This window comes from Barbatula barbatula (genome assembly GCF_947034865.1).
Source record: "Barbatula barbatula genome assembly, chromosome: 2".
Lineage (NCBI taxonomy): Eukaryota > Metazoa > Chordata > Actinopteri > Cypriniformes > Nemacheilidae > Barbatula > Barbatula barbatula.
In genome coordinates this window covers 20157842-20181250 of record NC_136767.1, presented here as the reverse complement: position 1 = coordinate 20181250, position 23409 = coordinate 20157842, and the positions used below count along the sequence as shown (strand labels likewise).

The 23409-nt window shown below is 37.2% G+C and overlaps 1 protein-coding gene across 1 annotated transcript; it reads right to left on the bottom strand.

Moving 5' to 3' along the window:
- Positions 1 to 35: 35 nt before the first annotated feature.
- niban2b (niban apoptosis regulator 2b) lies at positions 36 to 21231 on the bottom strand. Its single transcript, XM_079486785.1, has 14 exons — positions 20910 to 21231; positions 14951 to 15081; positions 14244 to 14372; positions 13924 to 14029; positions 13171 to 13338; positions 7720 to 7835; positions 5508 to 5612; positions 5058 to 5220; positions 4310 to 4497; positions 4039 to 4194; positions 2915 to 3028; positions 2717 to 2824; positions 2522 to 2633; positions 36 to 2275 (listed from the first exon to the last, which is right to left on the bottom strand). Exons 1-14 carry the CDS (start codon positions 20962 to 20964, stop codon positions 1332 to 1334), a joined length of 2595 nt encoding a protein of 864 aa, XP_079342911.1. The 5' UTR covers positions 20965 to 21231; the 3' UTR covers positions 36 to 1331.
- Between the last annotated feature and the right edge of the window lie 2178 nt (positions 21232 to 23409).

Below are 23409 nucleotides of genomic sequence, written 5' to 3'. Positions count from 1 at the left end.
CCCATAGCATTCATCTCTAGCTATGAGATTAAAAAGAAATAAACTGCTAAAAAAGCACTGTCAGTTTATAGGTTTATTTTCTCCAAGGAATAACAGTGGCTTAAAAAGACAAAGATGTTTGCAAGTTAAAAGGGTGAAATAAAAATGCGTAAAGAACTGTACCAAGTGCTGTAACTAATAAATACAAATATTCAATTGTATTCATAAACAGATTTTGTTATTCCATAGATACAATTTTAAAACATCTCAACAGCAATACACAAAGTACTGTTACGGCCAGATAAAACTACCTATGACATGTTTTGCACATCATTAATCTGACCGACTGTCATAGATGATATTTCTATATCAAATTTATGAGTATCGTGTACTTTTGGTTACCTAACAGCGGTACTATCATTCATATCTGAACCATCCACTGGATCCTATCTACCAGCGTCACCTGCACTGAAATCAAAACATATTTGACAACCTTACAACTGCAGAACTAAATGACTACAGTGCAAGTATGTTAAAAAAAATGTCATATGATCAACAATGATGAAGAAAAGCCAAGTCAGCATCCACAGACTGAACAATGAAATAGAAGTGGCAAAGAAACGCAAGAACAATTGCTCGTCAGTTACAGTGTGACTTTACCAAACAGTATAAGGAAAATCGACGGAACCACTTCTGTAAATCCAACAAGTGACAGAAGAGTTTCTTAAAGCATACTGCACAAATGTACACCAGTGCTAAGCAGGGTTACTTGGAATTCCAGTAAATTGTTAATGACAGATCTCACTTCTTTAGCAAAATAAATTGGCCGAAAACGAATACAAAAAGCCTCTTCATTAAACAAAAATATTCAGTGTCTTCAGTTGTGTGTCTTCAGCTATCACTAACTTTAAGCAGAAGCAACATTTAAAAATCAAATAAGGCACCATATACTATCTACATAGAGGATAACGTGGCTGGTTTCCACAAGCTCAAAGGCATAATACTTCAGCACAGGCTGGATTATAGGAATGACGATCAGAGATCAAAGATCAGAGGCATCAAACAAAGTTGACAGGAAATAAAGACATTTTGACCGAGGATGTGTTACACTTCTAAGGGTGATTCATTTAAGTGCATAAAGGACAATTATGTGACTGTGCGCATGCATGGATTGTCAACGACAAAACAAAAGTTCGCAAATGTCTACAGAGTCTGGAGACAATAGTGTGTTTACAGGCAAAAGTGCCACGTCTTTCTTAACAAGGTGGATTTAATATATTTTTCACCATTTTCAGGCACAAACAAAACAATTACAATAAATGAACAAAATTAAAAGATACAAAGTTCCCATTTCACTGGTGATCCACAAGTGCATCATCTTTCTTTGCAGTGTCCTCCCCCATTTCAGAGTCACTGCACGCCTCATTTCCTGTCTGAGGCTCCTCCCTTTCCACTTCATTAGCGGGAGATTGAAATCCGCTGTCGTCATGCGGTGATAGAGAGTTGCATTCAGTCTCTGAATGGGTGTCTTTAGTGCTCTCTGTAATGTGATTTGTCTCCTGTTGGTCTGCTAATGGTGAACCCGAAGGCTTCTCCTCTGTGCTTGAAGGTGCATCTTTGTTTGTGCCTGATGCAGGCATTTCAACTTGACACACTGGGGTTAAATCAACCTCCTCGTCACAAATATCTGCAGTTTCACTATCATCTACAGTTTCCTCTTTTAAAGGTGATGATTCTGCAACATTCTCTTGTGTGACCGTACCACCCTGCTCATGTCCCTCTTCCTGTACTGCGTTTTCTATTTCCTCTATGGCCGAGTTGCCTTGCGTGTCCTGTGGTATTGTTTCTTCTACCACCACATGCGTGACTTCAGTTTCTTCTTTTAATGTCGATTTTTTCATTACAGATGGCGTTTCCTCAACCTCATTTTTATTCACATCCTCTTTGGTTCCGTTGGGCACTTGCTTCAGCGAAGCTTGGCATGTTGAGGCGTCGGTTCGTCCCTCTGTCTCCTCCTCAGGAATGTCCTCTACTGCAGGCACTTCCAGGCATGATTCGTTGGGTAGAAAAGGGGCAATGTTCTCTAGCTGGATCATGGAGACCACTTGCTTTATTCTCCGCCTTTTCGGAGTTTCTCCATCTTCTCCAACCACCTCCTCTTGGCCTCCTCCATCCTCTCCAGTCCAGTCAATGGGAGGGTTGTCACCCAGCAGGTGAAGATTAGGGTCACTGTTTGTCAGAACGATGCTATCTCGATATAGGTTGTGTCTTCTTTGGACAGCTACTTCTTTTACAGCTGGAAACAAAGAAACAATCAGACATGTAGATAAAAACAATATGAAAGATTGTAAAACCTTTAGAAGGAGGCTAAGACTTGCTTAACTATGCGCTCACATTTATATACTTTTCCAAACAGTACATACTTCAAACAATTTTTGGAATATTCGCTTACAAATCACTAAATTACAGATTTTTTTGAGATTGAAGCAATTTACAGTAAGAAAAAAGACAGATCAGGATTGAAAGCAGGTTTGTGTCTTACCCATCATTATATCTTTCATGACTGTATGAAGGACGACTTCCTCAAAGATGTTCTCCACCAGAATGAAACGAGAGAAATCCTCAAAGATAAGCTCTTGGAAACGAGGAAATTCCTGCACAACCATTAAATTTGTAGTGTGACTTATAATTGCATTTGATTAAAAAAATTATTTGTAATACAGATAAAAGGGCTTACAGAAGAGCAAGATGGAGAGAGCTGTTTCAGCATGTAGGGAATAAAGATCTGCAGAAGAGCCTCTCTGAAGAACTTTTTACGAACCGTGCTGCTGTCATAGTCAAATTTCTAATGATAAAAGGGTACATATTTACATTTCCCATGATTTTACATTTACAGTTTAATAGCTGATAAGGTAACTGCAGCATCTTGTTTCACCTTGATGACGCGATCCTGGCAGCGCTGAATGGTTTTACAGAGGTCCTCTCCTTCCTTTTCTTCTAAACTCTGGTGCAGGAGCTGCTCAAACGTGTACACGGCATCATCCATTTGCTACATGAAAGAGATGGAGAGAACTTTCAAAAGGGCTGGAAGTCAATTTATGCAAAATATTCAAAGATGGGAATGGATCCCCAGAGAAAGAAAGAAAACACATTCCTTCTTTTTGGAAATGACAACATTTTCAGTCAAACAAAGTTGCCACTAGGGTGCATATTTGCAAACACAAAAAGGTTAAATCAGGGTTTCCCAAACTGGGGTTTGCCAACCTCTGGTGGTTTGTGAGGGAATGGCAGGGGGTTCATGAGTCCAACAAATATAAACAAGTTGTTTACATAACTTTGTTAAATTGCAAAGAAATGTTACAGGTTTAATAATATATATACTAATGTCAAATATACTATTGAAAAAAAGATAAAACCATGCATGCTTTTGAAGTTAAACATGCAAATGTGTGGTCAAATTATTTTATTTAATTATTTAAATATTTACTTAAAATCACTAAAAACAAAAAAGTTTGAAAACCCCTGGGTTAGATGAATTACCTTACAAGTTTAGTCTTTTATCCATCTTTAATACATCCAGAAAAACTAGAAATGTGTCATTCTGCTGAAATAACCATGCATGACATAATGTGCATAGTGTATAACTGGATGTCTTTTTTCTCACGTCAAACAACAAAAGCTGTTGACAGACATAAACAACAATAAAATGCAGCCATTTACCTTTGCCACTAAAAGGAGTTTTACATCTCTACATGTACAGCTGCCCATCCCACCCCAGGACATCTCATTTAACATGTGACGAAAAAACCATAAACCAACCCATGTGGAACATGCATACACACAAACATTTTAAAACTGAACGTGAATTAACCCTAAAAGACCTTACTCAATCCCGCTGTAGTTGAAAGAACCATCTTAATGCAATCTCCATTATATAAACACATTAAAATAGTACAAATAATTGCAGCACATTTGAGCTGTTAATAGCACTTTGCCAGTTTTAGAGGCATTACTTTTAAAAGACATTATTTAGACTGTTCTGGTTCAAAGATGACTGACCTCTCTCATCAGGATTTGGGCTCTCTGTACAAACACAGAGGGGCTGGAGACGTCGAAGCGCTGCTGCAGTCCCTCTAAACTCAGAGACTCCACCTTCTCATAGCAGCTCTGCATCTTTACTGGATGGAAGGCAAGCATGGAGATCTTTTCCATGTGCTGGAAAACACGGACCAAAGAGTTGACATCACAAATGTTATCACAGTTAACTGGCAAGGACTAAAAGCTATAAGAGTCTCAATATAAATTAAAATGTGATTGATGTTTTCCTTACCTCTCCAAGTTTTTCCTTGTTTCCATCATTGAAGAGGTTCTTGCTCATGTCCACCAGCTCCCTGAAGAACAAGTCTCTCACTTCAAAGAAGCCTCTGCTGGTGGGTTCCATCAGCGCGTCAAGGATGGAGCTGATGTACGGCTGGATGCTCACCTTCAGAAGCTTCTCTGCCTTGGGCAGCACAAGAGCTAAGGCAAACAGATACATTCCTTTAAATTTACTGAGGATTAAATATTGAATGAGTAAATATGAACATATCCAACCTAACCATATTAAAGCAATAGCACAGCCAACTATAAAAACCCTGTTAAAATGTACTTAACATCATGCCATCTTTTCTTCAGTTGAACATAGAGAATTTTCATAATTTGGGTAAACTAGTCCCTTAATTTATATCAACAAATATAAACAAAATATGGTCAGCACAGATTAATGCATCATTTTGTGACTATAAATTAGCATTGTTCTCATCCAAGACACCATTTAGTTTCTTCTTCGAATTTAAATGAAGCATTTTAGCGTTTATAGATCTCCATTACATCATCAGAGTACATTAATACCACTTAAGGAAATAAGAAACTGTGACAAATAATATAAGCATTTCTTCATAATCTCTTTTCAATAGACTTCCTTGAAACTCAAATAACCAGAAACCTGAATGGAATTAGATAAATGAGTCACTAGCACTTATCAAGAAAGATCAAACGGCCAACCATGTGTCACCAGGATTATGCAAAAGAAAAATGACCTCTAATTTTGCTGGTCACATGTTCTTTGGAAGTGATGATCTGGTCCATGTCTGTTCGTATGGTGGTCTCCAGTGGGGGGCGACCTGCCTCAGAGCTCTGCACTATTGCTTCGTACTGCGCCTGTGCTTGGCTCTGAACCAGCCGGTACACTGCATCTGAAATCTTAACACAGATAAGACAGAAGGTCAATGTAGACTGTGTTAAAGAAATGTTGCAGTAAAAATTAACAAAATCATCTAGCATCTGGACAACCACCATTAGGTCTTTAATGTTTAGACGCATACACTTGTTGTTGTTGGTGCTACAGTAGATGAAAAATCTCTTAAATGTTTTTTCTAAAATGTTTAACATGTTAAATGCAGAAAACATTTAAAACATAAAAGAAAATTGTAAAAAAAATACAACTGAGGAAAATTTCTAAAAACATGAGTCTGAAATAATATATATACCAGCATCCAGTTCCTTTGTCTTTCATGCATCTTGCCCTTCAGTTTGGGGGTGATGAGGTCTCTCATCTCAGGAAGGAGAGTCTCCATCACCAGGTTGGCAAGGATCTGTAAAGACGATCAGAAAAATCCTGAACTGTCAGAGAGTGCAGAAAACAGAACACACTCCAATTTTTTTAACTCAGCTGACAGCCGATCCGTGCATGCGTTCGTGTAACAAAGCAAAATTGAAGAAACCTGGAGGACACGTTCCCTCATTCCCATGCCCAAGTGCCAAAGAAATTAAAGAAGCCAGGAGTGCCTGAAGCACACAACTGTTTTACTACTGCCAGAGTCTAAATTTTCTCGAAATCATTCAACTGTGATATCCTCTTAAAACACACAGCTCTATTTGCTGTATGACATCAGAGGATAAGAAAAATATCCCTATAAAATGTATTTATATTACTTATCAAGGCATATTGGAGTGTGACTAAGCCAAACCCTTTAGAATATGAAATTGCACATCTTTTTTAGTTTATGTTTACCTAAAGTTAGTCGTATTATTTGTAAGGAAGTCAGTTAACTAGACCAGTGGTTTTCAAACTATAGTGGTACTTGAAGAGACCCCGGTGGTACGTGACATGACAGAAAACTCTCTCTCTATATATATATATGTATTTAAAACACAAAATGTAAATATAATATCAAATGTTTATTACATGATTGATAAATACGGAATATATCCGAGCCTATGTGCAATTTTAAAATAGTTGTATGAATGATGTTAATTTTTCATTGGTCGGTGTAACTCAAGGGTATGAAAGGTAGATCAAACACAGAGCGGGAGACACGTCTCCATCTACTCAATGAAGCGCGTAGTGATTTGGTTTTGACGTGCCATTTTGACAAAAGCTGCTGCAGTAAAGTGTACGTTTCTGTTTGTTATAAATGCAGCTGTTCTCTTGATTTTTAAGTATACGTATCTCCTGTTTTAAATATTCTTTCCACATTGTTTGGCTTTAATGTAAGTTTGTAGTCTTTCTGCAAGAGCGCCACAAAGTAAATAAATCCCCTATTAATAATTTACAGAGCGCTGTTTAATGTGCACTACAGAAATTAGTTTTGTGTCCACTATTACTGGTGACTAACTTGAAAAACATGTTCTTTAGTTTGAAAACAGCTGGTAAATAAAAAGTGTTTGTATTATTGATAATACATTAGCAGGGCTCTTAAAATGTTTGGAGTGAGATCAAATCTGTTAAGAGAGGAGCCCCTCAAAGTCTCAGCAGCGGCCCCTCAGTCCCACCCCATCTCTCAAGTTAAGGTAACCGAAGAAATAAAACCGCTGCTCTCGTTGTTTTTTCTTTGACAGATGCGAGACAGCGCCAAACACTGTATGCGTGTGTTAGAAATGGAGAGAAAACATTCTGCTTGGTACGTTTTTTGTCTTTGAACCAAACTTTTACGTCTTTAGCCGTAATAGTTTAAATCCTGTCTGGCTAGCGCTTCTCATAATGTTCACAGAAAAAGCTAAGTCTAACTAAAGCAGCGCATGTTACATTGTGACGCTACTCTCCTATTGCCATGCTATTCTTGCCAGGGACAAAAACGTATTAACTGCAAACATCTAAAAATTGCACTGTATTGACACCTAGTGATGCAACTGGGTAACAACTACCTTGCATGCATAACAACCTGTGTTATAGTAATTTAAACGGTTACATACATCTTGAGGCTCCAGACAAATTTCCTTAGATGGGAGAGGGCTCAAAACGGCTCTTTCGGACGCAAAGGTTGCCGACCGTGGTATAGCAGAAATAGAATTCACCCGGATAGCAATGAAAACAGATCTCCCTTCATGGCGGGATCAAGTACCATCAATATTATCTAAACATTTATGCAAGTAACACTATTAACCAGATTATAATTAATTTACAGAAATGTACATAAGTAATGTTATATAAACATGATTGTGTGGATTTACAGTATTGGTTTGTCGCCTTTAAAAAATGTTTTACTCCAAACAAGAAACTGTATCTTTCTTCTTCTGATGCTATACACATAAACTCCTCAATGAGTCACTTCCTATGAAACAATTTAGCTTTGACCTTTATCTGTATTCGATTATAACCCTTACAATTACTTTAAGAACCTCCTTTGACTCTCGTTTCCTTTCCAGATGGAGGTTTATTATAGAACATAATTCTATAAAACATAATTCTGTGCGTTTTACCTGTGGAGGTGTTCCACACATCATGTCCCAGGTTCCATAGTGACCATGAGTCTGTCGATAGAGTCGCACTGCATCTGTGAACGCTGGGGTCTGAACTTTACACTCCTCAGGCAGTCCTGCAGAAAAAAAACACCATGACCATCAAAAGACATGCTAATAATAATAAATGTTTGTTTTGTTTATCAACCACATTACTAAGGGACGAGCACCATGTAGACTAATTTCTTAAATGACATCATAACATTGTATAGTTCCTCTACATTAAGGGGAAGTGAAAATAAGGCAGCATAAATGGAAGAGCGGTCATGGTTACACAAACACAAACAACATTATTACTATAACATTAAACCAAAAAAAGAATTGTGGTCGCTTTTAGTCACACTCTCAACAGTCTACCCCAATTCATAAACACAGCCTTAGTAACAGGATTGAAGTGTCATAGAGGGTTTTTAGGTGTGTTCAAGATGTCATGCAAATCTTTGGCTTCGTTCACACACCTTCAGAAAACAGCTGTCAGATCACTGTTCACTTGAAAAAGGTTTAGGACCAACTTTAGGTAAGTTAGCATGTGATGTGTGAACAGAACTACTTATACTGTAGTGTCACGTTTGTCGTGTTGGGGAGGGTTGGTAACTAACAGAGACAGAAATCTGAGCTCAATGTGTCATCAGAAAGCTTTAGTTCCTGTGGCAGTTTTTCACTCTAAAGCTGCTTCCACACGTTTTTCTGTATGGGTGTGACCCAAATGAAGTACACTTTCAATTGAAAATTGCAGAACTTTCAACCATTCAATAATGTTATGAGAATTTGCTATCCCTGAAAAAAAAAAGAAATGTTCAAGAATTTCAATGGAAACCGTATTGATTTAATGATTTAACCGTCTACTTGTTATGTGTTGGATTCTGTTGGTGGGATGTTAGTTGGCAGATGGTAACCAATCTTCTACAGGTTTTTAAACAAGCTACATTTTAGAAAGCAGTTATTTGCAGCCCTCTCAAAAATGAAAGAGGTCTTCGTCATTCATAGAGGCAACAATCAGTCACATCTGCATGCTGTTATTGGAGTACAGTCACATCTAAAAACAGTCTTCGATCTCAAATAGTCTATAACGGGGGTCTCCAACCTTTTTGTAAGTGAGGGCTACCAAAATATCTAAAATCCTCTAGAAGGCTACCTGTTGATAACATACATTCAAACTTTAAACATGCGATGCCTTATTTTTACGCTCACAGAACCAAATTCAGTTTTCTTTTAGATATTAAAGCTTATAACACTTGCTAATAATAACCTTTCATGACGATTTAGCACTTGGCTGATTGGTATAGTCACAGATTTTTCAACTGTCTTGAGCATTATTGGTGAGCCCTGTGTTTAGCGGGCACCTTACAGAGTTGACGCAGGCTACCAGGTGTCCACGGGCACCACGTTGGAGACCACTGGTCTATAAGAATTATAATAAAAACACGTTCAATATACATTAAAAGCAGTACCTAAACCTCCTGTTCATGTGTCCGTGTGGGGGCTAAAGAAGAGCAGACAGGAAGTCCAGCACTGCAGGAGTCTATGCGAGTATATGCACACATGGGCATCACATCAGTGTTTATGAATGTGTGTGTTGAACCAGAGAGATAGTATGCAAAAGCAGGATGACTGGCGTTACGATTCGCTTATTCTGCCGTTACAGACGACTGATTTCAATTCAAAAACTGATGAATTAAGAGTTTTATTAAAAACATATCTTAACACAGTCTGTGCTAATATCACTATTACAGAAAGGAACAGTTAAACAACGTGCATAACATACTCTACAGAAAAACATAAGATAAATGTTTGTTCTTTTAATTTGTGTAAATTATCACTTTCAATCATGTCACTGTAAATGGCTTTCCTTTGGCGTTCGTAACGCCAAGGTTATGTTTCTGATCCCAGGGATTGCAGATACTTTAAATATGTATAGTACAATGCAATGTATATTCCTTTAGGTAAAAGCGTCCGCCAAATGCATAAATGTATTTTGTTGTGACAACGTCTCATGTTTCAGTGCTCAGGAATTCCAGACTAAACAGATTGCTTAAGATGTACAAACAAGCCAGTACAATTGTAGCAATGTGTAGTATGTTTGGTATATATGCATGGATTGGAGACATACTCGGTTTGTTTGAAAATCCCAACCAGTCTGACATGAAGTGGCAACATTTGCTCAGTAGCGTGGGTTTCAGGAAAGGGCTTTCTGTTAGTTTGTCTGACAGAAAAAATGTGGAAAGCGGACGGTTCTGAAAGCCCGTTCAAAAATGTCGCCTTGTCAAACTGATGGTGCATAACTTGCACATTTTAAGAAGTAATATGTAAATGATGCACTTCCAGACACATGCCGAGACTTGCCAGGGTCTAGTACTGTTCATGCATGCTTGGGTTTACTCCTCTGGGAATGGAGTCAAAGAATAACACATCCTATTGGAGCACAGCCTGTTCCTCCATTCTTTATTTCTGTTCTGACACTTTTTGGGACAAAGATGGGCTGTTCAATGCAAGTTCCTCTGTGAACATGCTATATTAAGGTACATTTAGCTCTCTGTGGTGTCCAGAAGGAGAACTGTGTAGTGCCATTTTAAACTGACACAACCATTATTATAGCAAGACAAGTGTAAAGCTCATGTTTTCAGTTTAGCTGATTTAATTAATGTTATTAAAGATGCAATGAAATTTTGTTGTTCGTGCTGACATACCTTAATCTAATGAAAGTCCACTTATAAATGTTCATCCAAAACGACACAGAAACACGAGTTCAGTCTCAGAATCTGAATTTTCTTTAGTTGTATTTTTAGTGACTATTCAAGTTTAATCAACTTCCATACAGAAGGTTCAATTAAACCTTTTTAAGTTTAAAAAAGTTTTACAGTATGTAAAAGAAAAAACATCATTTAAAATGGTTAACATTTTGGAAAAAAGCTACTATTTTAATATCACAATTTAAGTTTTCTAGATTCTTTTTATAGACCGTTTCAACATACCTGCACATGCTTGACCCCCAGTTAACTTCCGGTTTGTGTTTGACTAATGTCTTAAATTAAATAAGATATAAATGTTTTTTATTATATATTAATATTAATTTATATTATTATTTTACTATATAATAATTGTATTAAATAAACAATTTGTTGAATTTCGTTGCATGTTCATTTTATTAAATAATATTAAATATATAATATGAATGGGTGCTGTAGTTCATAGCAACTGTATGGTACACGGACATCTAGCGGTTGAGCTTGGTATCACAGTCTAAATTCGAAATATTGGAGAGACAAGTTTAGCTTCTCGGTTTCTTTAAATTGTTATCAGAAATAATCTACAGGCACTCTATTGTTTGTGAATGTGTACCAGAAGTTCAGTTGGGGTCACAAAAGTATGCATGCGTAGTAAAGTTTGTTTATATTGTTAAGATGAAACATTTAACATCTAAAATAATATTTTATCTATAGACTAACACAAAAGTTTGTATTGTGTAAAAAAGGTGATAAACAGGCTTAAATGAATTACAATTGAGGTGGAAGCAACAATAAAGGTTATGGATTTAGTGAAATGCAGGGAGAACATATACAAATAATTGTTAATGAATAATCATAATAATATATTTAATAGACAGATAAAAGAACATGGAAATACACATCAGTTGTCTGATATGAACACCACCTACAATCAGTTCCAATACAAACAATTGACTTCTTAACTTCAGTGTAGTATATAAATAGTACTTACACACTGTAACAAGTGTTATTCTGAGGTCCATTGGAAAAGGGTGCCACGCATTGTGCTTGGCAGGCTGATGAGACCTTAATTTTACCCTTTTGCCACTAAACCTAACCTTTTTGAACATGTAAGGCTGATCAGACACAAGGGCGAGGCATCCTACATGTATCTGCCAGCCCATTTACTGATTACTTTAATCTTAAATGCCATGGTGAATAAGTACATACTCAAAACAACTTTTTAACCAATGAATCAGATACATGTAACATAACAAAGAACATTTGTGCTACTGTAGAGCGCTAAAAATACAGACAGAGAATTGCATAATAGAAGTGCAGCAGAGGTGCCAGGCATTTCTTCATACTGTAATTTCAAAACGTTTGATTTGAGCAACAAGCTAAGAAAGAAGTCTACTTGTTGACTTCTATCAGTATATGTCAACACAGTAATACAGTCACCTTAACATACCCCAAGCAAATTAAAGAAACATCTTAAGTTGGCCAATGAATAGCACAGAAACTAACTAGAACCGAACCAGTCCTTATTTGGCAGAAAAGGGCCTGCAGATGTGCTTGCATAGACAAAGTACTACACACAGCAGGGATCGGCTACGGCAAGCATACACACTCACAACGCCACTTAAATCCTCCAGGGGACATTGCTGCTCTCGCCGCAAGCATGCATTCACTCTCAACAGAGTCCCATCTAGCCTGAATTACACGCTGGAATCTGGACTACGCAGAGGAAAGCTTTAGCAGCTATAGAAGCCAACATATGAGGTCTATGAGAAAACCTTAAACTTAACCATTAAAGTAGCACACCATAGGAGTGAATATGGACTCGAGACAAACAATGCTTAAAAAAAATTATATTTTCATCAGATTGTCAAGGTTGGCCAACCTTACAGCCCAAGCGTCAACCAAAACAAGTCTGCCGTTATCATACCTTGCAAACATCACAAGCAGGCGAGCGAACCAATAGCTATGACAGTAGCTGACACCTTTAAATAAACAAATGCAACAAGTGCACTCTTGTTTATGAGTCTTGCCAAGAAATATATCAGTAACTCGGCCAATGAAAGACTGAAAGTCTCACGGTAACAAAGAACCTTTATTAACATTCTCAGAACTATAGTTACACAGGAGCAAATTATAGAGTAAGACGTTTATATATGCAGAACCATTTGTGAATTATCCGTCTAGTCTGAAAACGATCCCTGATAAGAAGCAAACAATATATGTTTGTTTAAGTTGTATTTCAACTAACTACCCCCCCATATAAACAGAAATAAATGTTCGATGCTTGACAGTCATACGCTGTAGTACTGTATAAAGTTACAAGAGCTCTATAGAATAAACAGTCAGCTTGAAATGTGACAGCAGAACATTCTCAATGACCTCACCCGGAATCTACTTACAGCCTTGAGCACTAAAATTCTTTCTATTATCAAACAGAACAAATGAATCCCGCTAACAGTGCCAAATGTTCCGCTCGAGTTGCCTCTTTGGTAAATGGATGTCTTTAAAAGTAACACAATCAGAATGGAACAGTTTCAGTTTTAACACAATGGGGGAAAGTATTACTGTAGATTAAGTGGTCAAGCATGGACATTACATCAACAAGGTCATGAGTTTCAATCCCAATGAACACTTAGGCTTAATCAAATGTTAAGGATGAAGTCTTGAATGTAAACATAAGACTTACCGTTGTTGGTGTGCCGGACGCAATCCTGAAAGACAGCGTTCCATTTCTGCTGCTCTTTCTCTGTCATCACACAGAAATAGTAGTGACGTGCATAAGGGTGCCAGAGAATGAGGGGGAACTGTGTTGCACATTTCAGGAATGGAGACGTGCCAAGTTTAGCTTTTACACCTGGAAAACATACATGTTGCATGATTTAAGATTAACTTGCGTGAGACCTGATGAGAAGATCTCCAGTCAGCATTATCGCAGCTGCTCAAAGATCACAGCGTCTTTCCATCTCCAACTCAATTAAAAAGTTAATAACTACGTGAAAGTTGAAATGACAAGATTTTTTTAAAGAAACTGTTACAATTAAGTACTGATAATGGAATTGGACGAAGCATTAAACATTAAAGAACACAGTATTTTAAATGTATAGCCCAAGACGCATTGCTTACTGTTCTGTGTAAAGTTCAAACTTAAATTCTTTACCAGAGTTATCTCACCATGACAAAGAAGCTGAAAATCTGTAACTTTTTAACAGCTATGGACATGACAGCTTATTTGATAAACTGGGTTGAAATGAATGCACATGGTTTAACAAAATGTCAAGTTTCAAATCGCTGCTTAAAAAAGCCACTGGCTTGTTTTACAACCCTTGCATGACGTTTGATTTTTGTAAAATGTTTAGTAATCTTGTCAACATAATTTAACTCGTAGTGTATTAGGAAGTGCATTGCTCTCTGAGGTTTACCATGTTTCTTTTAGACTGACCTGGTAGGCTGGTGTTAAGAAGCTCTGTGTATTCTTCCATAGATGTCAGGACCTTGTAGCCAGCACAGTTTATTGTGCCTTTAGGATGCAAACCTCTCTCATGGGCCTGAATTTAGAGGAAATATGGAGAGAAAGGAAAAGGAGACCTCAGGGATCAAAATATGACTGTGGCTGCCTTTTTAAAGGTGTATATGTGTCTGTGAACAGTATGTGATCAATATAAATGTTGGACAAATTAAACTAAAAACTCCAGAATTCATCAACACCGCAGATTTCAATGTGTTAATGAAATTTGATTGAAAGTTGGGGATTTTCTGTACCTGTTTGTTTTCAAAATAGTTGATGTTGTAGGTATCAGGAATAAAAAGAAAACGATTTCGCCATTTTTTGTTCTCTTCAAGATACTGGAACAAAGCCCCAGAGAAGATTGACTTATTCTGGAGAGGCACCTACACACACAGAAAACACACAAGAACTGAAATTCTAATTTCCCGCTCGAAGATCCCTTAATGTTTAGTGATAATCTGATGTACGATTATACAAATAGAGAGATTCCAGAACTGGAAACATTTAAATTGTGTTTATTCAACCCACCCAGTGTGCGTGCAAGAGTCATAGTCCATTATCAAAACCAGTCTACAGACATACATGCCTGTGAACATGTCCAGTACTAGACATGGATGCATATAGTGTATATAACTGTTTGTCTGTATGGACTCTAGCGAGAACCAAATAATTGAATCAGATTTTTGAACATATATAAATATTTATGCATTCTGGCATAATGTTTTTAGGTAAACAACTTACAGTACATTGTACTGTACATTTAATAGTATGTATATTCACTGGGAATCAAACGACTATCGTCTAGTGGCAATAAAATGCAAAAATATAATAGTTTGTTTAACACCAAGCCCTATTTCATCTTTCTGAGAAATGCCCTTGTTTAATTTCTTTCATTTACTACTTGAATGACAGCATTACGAAACAAAACAACATGTAAAAGAGGAATAGAAAAAGGTTTTACCTTCCTGTGCAGGAGCTGTGGCTGAGGACCTCCTCCTCCCTCAATGTCATAGCGCATCTTATTAAAGAGAGCAACGGCATACTGCTGCTCATACAGACGACCAAACTCTCCCATCAGCTCTCCTGTACGTGCTGAGAAACACACATAAACATAGTCATGAACAAAGCAATCATAATGGCTGTTATATATAAATTTATATATACACATCAAAAGAGATGCTATAAAATTAGCTAGACTAGTCAGTATGTAAAATATAATGGAAAACAGTACTGCTTACGGCAAATACACTTTTATAAATAGTATAAACAATTCACAATTTGAATGATCATATCAATGCAAATGGAAAGTGTAAACCCTCGTTGCACCCCTTTGCATTTCTCCTATATAAAGTTGTCTTACAACAAATCGTTGGGCATTAAACATTAACAGCAATTCTCACTGTGCTTCATGTATCAGATTAGAAAAGTAGATTACCGTGTTTGAACTTCCCTGCATTGCCCTTCACATGAAAGCAGATCAACAAGTGGTTGGTATAGAAACAAAGGAGCTTTCCAAATAAAGTTGTAAAGTTCATGCTTTCATGGTTCCAGAGAAAAAAAAAACTACATTCCAATCTATTTGCTTAAAACGTAAAGATTCGATACGTAAAGTGATAGTTCATCCAAACGTAAAGTGATAGTTCATCCAAAGATGTTCATTCTGATATAATTTTCTCACTTGTCATTTGAAACATCTATGACTTTCTTCTGCAAACCACAAAAGGAGATCTTTTGAAGAATGGTCACCTTACAATAGCATTGGTTTTGTGTCCACACAGAAGTGAACGGGTACCATCATTGTTCGGTTGCCATTCTTCAAAATATCTTCTTTTGTGTTCTGTGGAAGAAAGAAAGGTTTGACAAAGGCTTGAGCAAATTATAATTTAAATGTTTGTGTGAACTAAGAGAGTTAGTAAAAACTGAAGCATAGAGAAAATTGGTTTCAGCCTTTGTAAGCTCACGGAGGTCATACTAAGGAAAGGACAGTGAGATCAGTTATACTTTAATTATTGTAATCATATACTGTTTTGCAACTGACTCCCTTTCTCAATAAGGGTGACACTCCTATCAGAATCAGAGTCTAGCGGAGTTATGGGATATCTTTGTGTCATATGGTTATTATGATGCATAAAGAAATCAGAGCTTAAAAGGATAGTTCACCCAAAAGGGAAAATTCTGTCATCATTACTCGACTTCTTGTCATTTCAAATCTGAATGACTTTCTATCTTCTGCAAAAGTCAATATTTGTATTTACACACAGGAATCCTCCAAACACTTCATCACGGAATCAGAATGATGAACGCTGCAGTTACAAAAGTCTCTGCTGGTGTACTGAGAGCCGGTCGGGGGAAACCATACATAAGCAATCCATCATACTTTCTCCATAAAGTCAGAATATATAATTAAATGAACTGCTAAATCCGTTAGGCAGTCGTACGGGGCGGGCACTGCTTAACAGAGGGGAATGTGAAAAAGGAGACAGGGAGGCTGGGCCGAAATTCTTTCTGACCATCTGCAATGTTAAAAAATTTATATCGCCAACTACTACATGTGCGTAGATTACTTATGCGTAAACTTACATATTTGTAAGATTAATACCATATCCAACAAGTTTTATAATTGTCCATTCAATTATTAAAGCTTTTTACTCTTTTAAAAATTACAGGCGTGTAATAGTGCTGTCAAGGGTTAAAAATTTACATTCTGGGTAAAGTGCAATATAAAATATTCTGAAGTGTCAAACTGAAAATAGTGGGCAATATCTCAAGATCTTACGCAGAGGAAAACATGTGCACCAGCTAATGAACCTGGCAGATGTCACTTTTCATAGATAACATTTAAGTACAATTATTTCTAAATTCAAGCACACCTATTTTGACTCAAATTTGGACTTGTTTGAAGTCTGTACAGTGATGGTGGGAACTGGGGACAAGGGCTGGGCACTTCTTACTGATTCATTGTTTGCACACTGATACAGCAATCATCAATCTTAAACTAACATCCTTTGACAAATCCCACGATGATACACTCCCGTTCCATATCATTACATACACACTTTAATTTCACAATTCAAGTCTCATCCCAAGCCCAGATAATCGAGATTTCAAAACACTTAAGAAAAACAGTTCAGTTGTGCATGAGTCTGACAGTGGGATTAGATCGGAGTCTAAAACGAACATTCCATCACATCTGATCCAAATTTCTGGCTAGACATTTTTCTTGCCAAGAAAGTTTATTTTGCTTTAGCCTAATCTATAAAAATCTATTTTCTCTCTTGGACAGCGGGATTACTTATCTGCTTTATTTATTGGATGCTTGTCGTGCTCAGCGCCGATAAGAACCTTACGTTTTGCAGAGGTTTTACTACTGACGTTAGAGAGCCATTTCACTTGCGATGATAACGGTAATACTAATAAGTCAACCACATGTGGGTCGTGGGTTAACAGGCCATAGGGTGGGGGGTTCGTTGGAGAGGAACAGGAAGTTTCACTGGAATGTGTCTATTTCAGATCAGAGAGGGGACAGGGTGAGAGTCAATGTAGGAAATCTGTTTGCTCAGATCTTACAATTAACAGAGATCATAAACGTTACAAAGAAGAGAAATGCCATTTTTAAAGTGGAATCCAGCCTGTGCTGTTATATTAAATGGGTGTAAATACATGTACAGTTTTTTTATGAATAAAAGGAAGAAAGAGTGAGAGCAGGAGATTTATTTCAAGTGCACAGTTCATGAACACGGGGAAAGACTGCAAGAAACAGGGCATGTGCATGTTTGTGTGTGTGTGTGTGTGCGTGCTATGAGTCACACGCTGAATGAGTCTCATGTGATACTTTGGAGACTGGATGCCACTCCTCGTCTATCCTTAATTTCATTACAACCTTAGAAAATCAAGTCAGCTTTACCACAGTGGTCACTTCAATGAAGAGGCTCGGAAGCTATGAGTCTGAAAATAATACAGTCACTTACTACCCAATTCTGAAATCTTTATCACAACGAAGATTGTAATATGCTCTAGATCACAAAGAAACTCAATCATGTTAACATAAGCCAATCACTCATTTCATGTAAGGACCTGAAGTAGGTGATACCTGATCAATCAATACTGATCTCAAGGAGGAAGAACAAATGTATGCATTCGAGAGTCTTACAAGATTGTGGCTGCCATATTCTTGGGGTCCGAGGAAGAGAGAGAGCAGTGCAAAACTCTTCTTCTGGCTTCATTTATGCTTGTCTAGTTAATGCACTTTGAAGAGCTCACAGCAGGAAATCCCGCGGCTCTTTGATCGTGCTCTTATTTGGTTCTTTCAAGAATGCCGCCATGACAAAATTCTTGATTCTGACTGGTTGACATGTCTCAAGTCTGTACAAAGCAATGAAATCGGTCCAGGGTTTGTTGAATACAATAGTTTTACTCACTCACCTTTTACAAAGTATTAATGGTGGCTTAGACAAGAGAAAAAAAGGTTTAGCCATCTGAAAGACATTTTAGGGCCATATTGACAGAAACATGTGGTGTACATGTACATGTGGATACCATGGAATAACAAACATGTGTTATAGTCACATTGCCACCTCAGGTGTGAATTCTATTAACAATACTTCAATGGTTTGACGTCATTTATTTTTTAGCAAACTCATTGAGCAGCATGATGTATTTATCTAGTTATTTTCAATGAATGGATTTTGTTGTGACAAATATGTAGCCCAACTCAAGTCAATTCAGTATTTCAGCTTGAAAAACCAGCAGGGATTAAAGGGATAGTTCACCCAAAAATGTTGTGATTTTCTTTTTTATCCTGTTGTTCAAACCTTCTAGTGCTATCTTTGATCGTTGGAACTAAAGGCTAGTTAAGTGTTGTTTTGGGTTTTCTAGTAGTAAATTGAGATCCTCTTCTCAAGCTTCAAAAGAGACCACACTCATGTACACACATATACACATACATCACTCTCATCTAACCTCAAGGCCCCCAGAAATCTGGACTTTTGGTTCTGAAGATCATGGGGAGTGATAAAGGGTTTGAACAACGTGAGGGTGAGTAAACAATAACAACATTTCAAATTTGGGGTGAACTAACCCTTTAGCAGATATAAATCTGACAAGACAGAATTTCTGCGATTTGTTGCAATTGCTAAGTGCTTTGTTTAAAGGAAACAGCACATGTGATCTAACGTGCATGCTATCTCATGGTCTGTTATTAAATGAAGCATGCCTCAAACAAGCTGTGCTTTCATCGTTTTAATTGTCCCGAGAGCCTCAATGGTGCTGAGTTCAACATTGAGTAAGTCTTATTCATCACGGAAAATTCTAATTTAAACCTACATAGCCTGATCATCGGAGACACATACCACAAAGCCTTACCCAACTATCTGATTCCAATGTCTTCAGCATACACTGAAGTAAATCTCTGGACGGATTGCCATATTTTTGTCAAAATTTCTGTCTATTCTGTGGATGACTAAGAATTGCTCACTTGGAAAAGTTAGTATTTGAAACATGTAAAGGGCTACACACACATGTGGAATGAATTGTGTATCCATACCAGTACCATACTATAAAGGTCTATTAGTGCTCCATTCCTCCAGAAACACCCTACCACAGGACAAACATTCCAGTCAAGCATTTCCTGCAAGAACCCCCTCTTCCCCAGATACTCAAAACACTTGTGTGGAGCTTTTAACATTCTGTGTAAAACTTCACCATAAAGTATCCACAGCATCTTTAAACATAAGCCCTTAATTCCACAAACATAAACAATATTTAAGAAAAAAAGCTGATTGTTTGTGACAGGAAGTGCTGAGGTCATTCTATTCCCCACCCGCTATTTAGAGTTGATGGCCTCATTCATTTACTAGACTGCATTAAAGTCAAAGTGGGAAAAGCAGTGACGTTCCATTCTTAACACTTTTTATTTTAAGGGATTCCTTGGGACTTTAATGTCAAAGTGAACGAAACAGCAGCAGATAATAGTCTACATACCATCATATACCAACAGACCTACACATTTAACAGAAAAGGGCACTTCTCATTTGGTCAGTCATAGTCTGTTGTTGAATATTTTACACCGCTTTAAAACACAAACCAACAAAGTAAACATGCATGACCCAAACAGCCATTCAAAGGTTTTCCAAATGTTAAGAGTGTCATTTCATCCAGAAAACTCCCTACTGCTGTTTGACTCTCCATACATTCCTAAGATTCCATATCTGAAATGTGACATTTTTTTTTAAATGTTCAAATGATAAAATGGAAGATTTACATTAGTATAATGCCACTCCCAAATGGGCCTTCATCTATCAATTTGTGCTGAGGCAGCGTAAAGAGGTTTGCTAAATAATTTGTTAAAGATACGTTTTGTAAAAATGTATCATGTTTAATCTGAAAAATATATATAGCGTGTACATTAATATGCAGAAAATCAAGGCATTCTCTGAGATCTGTAACCACACCTCTGAAGGTGCAAGGCACCTGGATCCAAAAAACAGTTATACAAAGATAAAACAGTAGAACTAACTCATTTAAAACGCCATCATTTTTTAGACAGAACAGCTCTGAAGCTGACATTCATTTTGTAGACCTGGGCAAAGTACTACATGACTTAAATCTTCCACTTTTAAATGTACACACACTGTTATTTTTAATGTTGGGCAAATTCCCAAACTTCTCAATTTAACAGGAAACACTGTGCCACGTTGCAACAAAGTGTCTGTTTAGTATGATGAAACAAAAGTTTATTATCCCTCAAGTTTTCTTTTGGGGAGGAATGCAAACTATTTCACCCAAAACCCCACTACTTTAGCCGTTTAACATCGCAACTTTCTTTCGCAACACCATATTTCACATACCAGCGCTGGATATCCAACACGTCTCTTTCAATCAAGCGACAGTGGTTGAGACACGTTCATAAGAAATGAAGTTACCTGTAATAACCTCCCGTTTGCCCTCATCGAGATGAGTTGAGATTAAATCCCCCATCGCGTCAGTATTACTTGGCAAATACGCCTGGATCGGCCAACTTCTGTTCAGAGGCGCTGGTTTCAGGGGCGCTGGTTTCTTATGATAAGATATGAAAGTTGATTTTAGCGGCTCCTCCCACTTGCACTCAAAAATCTTGAACGCAGTGTCTGCGGTTAATGCGAAGCTGACAGGCGCAGTTCTGGAGTGGTGCTGGGGGACGGGCAGCTCTGTCTTCCACTACTGTTCATCTTTAGCTTATGTGCACTTTTCGTGCAGGACACGCGTGAGAATGCTAAAGGCGTGGCTTTAGATATCTGGATGATTCACTTCCAATTAGAGGCGGGGCTCCGCGTGCTTTCTCACAGCATCAGAGATAGGGTAATGCAAAATAAGTTAAATACCGATAAACATAGGAAACTGAAGGAAATGTTACTAAATGTGCGACATAAAAAACGTGTGCAATTAACGTCAGGAACACACAACGATAGAATTTTAATCATTAGCTAGGTCATCAAGTATTTTCGGAATAATCTAGCAAATGAATGTGTATGTCAGTTAAAAACAATATTTAAAAAAGGGATCTGGGGCCGTATTTACAAAACACTTATTGTTAAAACTAAGAGCTCTCCAAAACAGCTGAAAGGAGTTTCCTCTTAAAACCTATTCACAACGCTGTTGAGAGCAACTTTGTGTAAAATGCAGAAAGAACTCTAAAAATGAGAGAAAGGGCGGGGTTGACCTCGTTGCCATGGGTGATGTCAGCTAGTTTTTCTGACTATGAACACAGTGATTGGCTGATAGAGGATGGGTCTCTGTCAGTCATTCATTCATAGGAATATTATAGAACGACGTGTCACGCTGACATATTTAAATTAAGGTCTTAAAATAAAAATGTAATCGTATTCAAATAAAACATTGTTTAAATAAAATTGTTGCCATATTTTAAATGAAGATTATTAAATATACAGTTAGTAAATATTAGTAAGTTACTAATTAAACAAGTTAAGAGTTCATTTTACAAATCATAATTCATGTTTTTATTGTGCATAATTGATCAAACCATTAGTTTTTTATTGTTTATATTAACTAACTATAACTTAATAAAAGTTTATTAAAACACAGCTGAAGAATACAATAAAACACAATAAACACGTGATAACACAATAAACTTGATATTTTATATTTAAAAAAGGAGTTATCTTTTGCAAACTATACTATGTTCATATATATATATATTAATGTGGAAATAATCCAACCAATTACAGTTACAAGGTTGCGTTAAATTATGTTGTGGAGGAATGGAGGTCCTAGGTTCAGGGCCTGGTTTTGTGAAATTTAAAACGTAGGGGGACCTTATGTGACAGTATCATCTTCAACTGTCAGAATACGTTTCCTCATCTTTTTTGCACAAATATAGCGATTAAAGGTGTGCCATCTCAGAACACCACTTGTTTTGGGATGAAAATTTAGCAATGTAAGTTTGAGACATGAATGAACTATCACTTAAAATAGAAACAGAGGGGGAACGGTATCTGACAGTTGAAGTCAGCAGTGTTAATGTACGACAAGTATGAACTTTCTATCTAATGGAACACGGTGGAACGGTATCTGACAGTAATCTTCTTAGCCATCAAATACCGTTTCCCTTGTTCTGACTAGCAACATAAAGAGTTCCAAGGATTCCCTCAGACTCTGGGTAGAGGCCTGGTGGTCAAGTGGTTAGTGCAATGGTTTTGAAGGCTGCAGGTTGTTATTAATTAATACCAACATATACAATTAAATCATGCATCAGAAATATTGGGAATGTTGGAAAATAAATAAATGTAAACAACAGGAATATAACATCTTGACAGTCAACTTTTGCAGTAGCCTGTTGTCTTATATTATGTCTGTTAAAGCAAGACTGTAAACAAAAGCCACTAAAACAGCCACTGTCTCCAAAATTATTCAATGATGATACAGACACAGCAATACATCCTGTTCTATAATTATATCTTATTAATGTTTATATTAAACACATTAAAATAGACTAAGAGATATTTTTCTTCATGATTAGTTTCTTTCTTTCGATTTTTGCATATTAGACTGTCAACTACCAATCTGCAGCTGTCGGCATTACACTCGAAAACGAGTTTCGCCTCTTGGGCTTTTATACTCCTCGGCCTGAACCACTCTGAGAGACAGGCCTTTGTCGCCCTCTGGTGGTTTTGTTCTGTTAGTACGTTCTTCCCTTTCATTTGTTTTATTCAGTTTCATGACCGTTACATGACACGCAACAAAATTACTCAAATTAAAAATATGTGTACGGGTGAAAAATAGGTATTGTCTAAACAAGATGAAATCAACAAAAATGTGTTTGTAGTTTACAGACTCGCGCAGCCTTGTTAACTGTGGAGGCGTTTTGTGCGGGATTACGAACGACGGCAGCACGTCCCATAGACACCAACTATAGCTCTGCCCTAC